The sequence below is a fragment of the Schistocerca gregaria genome, chromosome 1 (assembly GCF_023897955.1).
Source record: "Schistocerca gregaria isolate iqSchGreg1 chromosome 1, iqSchGreg1.2, whole genome shotgun sequence".
Taxonomy (NCBI): domain Eukaryota; kingdom Metazoa; phylum Arthropoda; class Insecta; order Orthoptera; family Acrididae; genus Schistocerca; species Schistocerca gregaria.
In genome coordinates, this window is record NC_064920.1 from 158,498,672 (window position 1) to 158,504,671 (window position 6,000).

General features: G+C 41.5%; 1 protein-coding gene across 1 annotated transcript in view; it reads right to left on the reverse strand.

Moving 5' to 3' along the window:
• Positions 1 to 5,018, reverse strand: part of LOC126335271 (1,5-anhydro-D-fructose reductase-like) — a gene marked incomplete at its 5' end in the record, with an annotated part of 138,659 nt that extends 133,641 nt beyond the window's left edge. Inside the window, one exon of the mRNA XM_049998333.1 lies at positions 4,851 to 5,018. Within this exon, the coding sequence (XP_049854290.1) occupies positions 4,851 to 5,018 (168 nt within the window). The remainder of the gene's footprint in view (positions 1 to 4,850) is intronic.
• Between the last annotated feature and the right edge of the window lie 982 nt (positions 5,019 to 6,000).

Here is a 6,000-nt window from a genome sequence, read left to right on the forward strand (position 1 = left end):
GGGAAGTCTCCTCACCCTGAATGGGTGACTGTGTGCTGTGCACTGTCCAGTCACGGAATAATCGGTGCGTTATTCCTTGGTGACACTGTGGCTATCGAACGGTACGTGAAGGTTTTGAAGGGTGGTTTTATTCCCATTATCCAATGTGACCCTGATTTCGACAAGAAAAGGTTCATGAAGGACGGAGCTCGACCCCACCGAAGCAAGAGAATGTTTGATATCCACGAGGAGCACTTTAGGGACCGCATTCTGGCTCTGGGGTCCCCAGAGGCCACTGGCATTGGCCTCGACTGGCCGCCATATTCTCCGGATCTGAACACATGCGACTCCTTTTTGTGCGGCAATATTAAAGACAAGGTGCACAGCAATAACCCCAAAAGCATTGCTGAGCTGAAAACAGCCATTCATGGGGTCATCGACACCGTCGATGTTCCGACATTTCAGCGGATCATGCCGAATTTCGCTATTCGTCTAACACCTCGGTTCAGTTTACAGTGATAAAAGCTATAGAAAGAATAATTTAAAATTAAGAATAGAATTTTTAGAGGGGAAAATAGTGTAGGATCAGAGTTCGGTAATTGCAGATCAAAATTATAATATACATCAGCAAGTTGTTTAACAGCAAAGCTACGGAAGCTCCGCCATGGAGAAGGCAGTGACGTTAACTCTTGTGATGAAAAACCTATAAAAAGGGCTGATCGTCATTATTTTCGCCTTTTTTCCTTGATTGTTTCGTTAAAGGGCGGGGAACTCGTGTCAGTCAGCGAGACAATAATTAGTTTGGACTTTATTGTGTTAAGATTCACGATAAACTGTTAGAATATTACGGAGATTAAACGTGATGTAGAGTACGATCTCTGACTGTTGGTAGCAACGAAGTATTAAGGGGAATTTAGGACTTTAGTGCTAGATTGGAACTTTACGGACATAAAGACGACAGAAACTCAAATTATCTGCTGTTACGAGTGAATTCAGAGGTACCGGCATTCAGATATTAACGAGCGGACTTTTGAACGTGTCGTGTGCCATTAGTTGCGAGTCTGGCTGCAGAGCGCGTGCATATCGGCATTTGCGGATTAGATTGCTCCATGCTAGGAACCTTTTAAGTAGACCATCATCCATTACCATCTTAATCCTTGAATATAGAGTGAAAGTGAAATACAAAAGTGTTGTACTTATTTCATTTACCTAGTACTAATCAGTGAAGGTTTTACGGAACCAAAGGTATTCAGTAGTAAGTCAGCACTCAGCACCATCTAGCGGAAAGCGTAGGCATTAACTAACACGCTAACTGAAGTGAACGTTTACGTGTATTACGATCGATCTGCATAATATGAACTTTTGTGACTCTTTGACGTCCCCACTCCCTCCGAAAGGTGGCGCAGGCTGTCTTAATCATAGAAAGGGAGAGTTTTAGCCGGGCTAATTACTAACTAAAAGCGATATTTACAAGACTCGCAGTAACAGCAAAACACAAGGCCCGCACCTCATCGGAGAGTCGTCGTTGTCACGTAGGGAAGTAAAGCCAGAAAACCTACCGACGATACGTATCTACGAGCAGACGTGGAGTACCTAAAAAGGGAACCGCAAGAGAGTAGGGAATGCTTCACACATCATGGCCAACGACGGCAGGCATATCTTGTTTTACTACCACCGGTCTCACCCGATATCCCCTCCCCACCCACTATCTCCAATATCCAACGGCACAACAATGCAAGTATCCTGTGATTTCCTGGGGACAGTCCTAATTTTTCGTACTTTGTCCTCAGTTCCTTTAAAACTGATTGAGGACAACAAATATCCTCAATTTCCTATTTTTTGTCGTACATTTTTGAAATTTCCAACAATAATTGAAGCAAGAAGACAGTGTTGAACATTTTTAACTAGAACTCAACTAAGTATATCAGTGCAAGCAAATTTGGCATCAATTACTTATTTTATTTAATAGCAAGAAAATGGGCTAATAAAGGTTTGGAACTGTTTTCTGGTGCGAATGAATTTTTCCTTGAATTTACAATTTATGCTGTACTACTGGGAGACATCAGAATGCCTCATCTCAGTAATAACGGTGTTATTTCCTCTCTGTTTTAACTGAAATATTTTTAGGGTAAAGAAAAATCTCATCTTTTTCAGCGTCCAGTTTCTTGCGCTTAAATAAGTTTCATGTCATGTTTGCATTTTCTATTGAGAGTTCTAAAACTTTTATTAGCCGCTTTGGTGACACATTAGTCCAAGCGAATGGCATCTGATCATTCGTCTGAGATAGGCCCGGGTTCGAATCTCAGTGAGATATGGATGTGGTGTTTGTCTAAAGGCTCTTTCCCTTCCCTGGAATCAGCGGCCCTAAACAGGGTCAAACGACTGCTTATAGCTCATTGAGTTGCTCAGATGGTCGTTAAACCCTAAGTCAAAAGTCTCAGTAGCACCTGTTTTAGTTTCTACTTTCTAGTGAGGAAGACGCAGTCTGCTTACTTTCATCAAAGTAAGTAACGATTTATTAAGTGCCCTGTTCCAAACGCTTTTGAAAACAGTTCAGTATTTTAATTTTTCCTCTTTTTCATTTTGTTTCTCATTTGCTCAGTTTCTTTCGCTGTTTCATTTGAAATTAATTTTTTTCCGCCCTTTGCCGTCCCTAAAATATTGCTGCCCCAGGCGGTCGCCTAGTCTTGCCTAATGGTGGAAACTACCGCGAGTGAATGAAACATGTGTTTTCAAACAAGATGCGGAGTACATACTGCCCAACCATGATAATATTGCACTGGTGGCCGTTACCGGAAACACGGGATGCCATAACAGTAAACAAAAACCATATGCAGTTCTTAGCAGTCCGAATAGCTTACAGAGCAAATTTTGTGGTTGTTGTAACAGCAGAACACATTCGGCTAGTCTTACAATGCACACGAGCCGACCGAAACGACCTCGCAGTTGCAATAACACTGTGGTCACCTAATAGTATCGACACTGTACTGTAATGCAGGTATCTTCAGTGTACTACAGACGCGAATGTAAATTAGGGGGTAATAATGAAACGAATTCAATTATTCTATAGTGAGCCACTGGAGACCACAGGTCCTTATTTCAAAGTATCTCTGAACAACCTCTGAAATTTCGTCGGAAGAGTTCAGGTTCACTCCGTAAAATAATTTGAAGTTCTGAGAAATGTGAGAATCTGCGGGAAATTATTAGCCGCAAAAGCTAATGCGCTAGTGCGAAGAGGATGGACGACGGTAACTACATTTGAACTGCTTTGTAGTATATACAGATTCAGATATGTCTTCTTACAGATAAAGCTTGGACATTATTATCCCATGGTCAGATTACCAAGTCTAATGTTATCGAATCAAAGACCAGTATTTAAATCCTCTCAGTCGAGAAAAAGAACATAAATAGAGTTCTTCTGCATGATTATAAGGGGTAGGCCAGAGTAGAATTTTTTTAAGTCTGATTTTTTATTGGGTTCAAATGTTCCTTAGAGAGCCTGTTTCTAAAATTCATTCATTTCAAGTGTGCCATAAATGTTAAAATCGCAATTTACCCCACGGGGCTCTGGAGCCTCCAAGCGCTCGAATACAACCGATGTAATACTATAAAACTTACCGATAGAATAGGGGACCTGTTAGTATCGGAGGGCATTAGTATCAACCAAAATACTATTCTCACGAAGATCTTTCTTCGTAACAATTCGTTTGTGGTATACAGTCTGAGAGCATGTGCGTGTCTCGCGTGTGCTTAACTTATTCCGCTTGTTTTTTTATACGAAGTAAAACGTGATTGCTTGAAAATGACAAACAAACTTTTTTCTACGGATAGAAATGGTTCGAAACGTAAATCCAGACTTGCAGTAAACGCTTAGTTTGTAAAGGGGAAGCCAGTTAACCGACACAATTCGTCAGAATGAGCAGGTATCGAAATCGGCGAAAAAAAAAGACCAAATGTACGATTAAAGGTTTGTTCAATTTCAGTATTAAAAAACACAAGTTGTAACTATAAACGCTTATCTTTTCAAAACAACATTTTTCAAGTTGGCGGGAGATAAAGCTCAGGAAATACACATGCAGTTACGTGATTACCTTTTTGTAACTTGTGATTCCCTGTTTTTCCTACTGTACAACGTAGGATTTTTGCGCTGTATTTTAATTTCGATTTCATGAATATAGGTCCTAAAATTGAGCGTCTACTCCCCTAACGCCAAAAATTTCTTGAAAGATTTACCTTACGCCAAATCCCAATACGGAATACAATAAGACCCATCGCTAGAAAAGAAGAGAAGAAGTCGACTCCTGGAGAAGATGAACCAGGAAAATTGTTGCATAAAACTGCTAGCCACAAGAGAAACAGAAACCTGACTGAACACATTAGAGCGAAGATAACATGATTAAATTAAAAATAGAATAAGTACACGCAAAAAGGTTACGGCATTAGAAATAATCAGTCTTAAAGCATACACTTAAATGCAGAACGTTTAGGTGATGAATGGTAGTGGAGAGAAAAGGAAGTAAAATTACGATTTAAGGTCCCTTCGGCGACGGGCTCATTATGAACGCGGCACAAGCTGCGATAGAAGTGCATAGATGAGGCGGGAAATCGGGCGCGATCTTTTCAAAGAAAGCGTCTCGCCATTCCCTAAATCGATTTGGGGAAAATCGGTAAGACCGGATGGGGATTTGAACACTGCTCCTCCCAAATGCGTGTCCAGTGTGTCAGTCACAGCGCCACCTCTTTAAGAGACGGAGTACAAAGAGGTGAGAGACCGGCCACTTGCTGGACCGACTGTGCACTAACAGGCGCCAAGACTGCTAAGAAAAACAGCACATAGAGTGTGAGTCCTCTAATAAATATACATGAATTACCTGCCATGTGCCGAGGCCCACTATGGGCATCTGGCTGCCGTTGTTGAGCTTGATCGTTTTCATGATGTCTGGCGTGGAAGCTCTGTGTTCCGTCCGCGATGTGTGCAGATGATGGATTGCTAGGCAACTCCAGCAGACTCCGTCGAGCAGCACTACCCCTTCCCGAGGTCACCCGCTCCTTCCCCCCCACCAAGGAAATGTCCCCCTCCACGTGCCGACTTCACATCGATGAGTCTCGCCGAGCAGGAAGCAGGCGTTTTCGGTGCCAGTCGGCAGTCTGAATTCGATAGATAATTGTACTAACACATTCATCCCAATAACAAAAACAAAAAGCTCACAGGACATCGAATATTCTGTTAATAAACATTTTCATTTGTATGCGCTCTGTTAATCTCCACTAGTTCTGTAAAAATACCGCTCGCTCCCCAACGAAGTTTTATATCTTTCTGTGTACGAACAGTAAATTATCGTGCTCCTGTGCAATGGCTTAACTCACTCAAACCAAAGCGGATTACTGCTACCTTGACATCTGCAATAAGTTGAGAAAATCGAGAGAAGGTGATTTTTGGCGTATCACTCCGATGAATGGGGCATGAAAGATGTGCTGTCTCATCCCTTCCATGAGGGTGGCAGGAAAAAACAATTGCGTTCTAAGCGCCTGTAAAGTAAGCCGCTTTCAATTGATTGCTGTAGCATGTAGAGAGCAGTGTTATCAAAATACCGTCAAAGAAGATTAATAATGTTGCTATGTGAATGGATTGAGTGACATCCCAGAATTGAGGCAGTCAAGCCGCTATCGACAAATGAAAATGTATAAGCGAACATTTCGATGTCCTTAACATAGAGCTGACCGTCTCAAATGAAACCCCAATTTAAAGCGAAATAAAAGGTTTCAAAGAAGAAAATATCGTAAAACGTCTAAGCGAATGAATACTGTTCTTACATGAAAAGGAATGCTTATTGGAAATAATTCGCAGTGAAACAAAAGCTGCAATGAACGTTGCGTCATGTCTCTGAAACGAATGTCAAGAAACAACAGTCGAATGATGGGATAGATACACCGAGTGACTGATTTGTATGTGATCCCATTTTGTCCACATAATGTAGTTCTACCACACTGGTTCTACTGTGTTCTCATACTATCGATGTA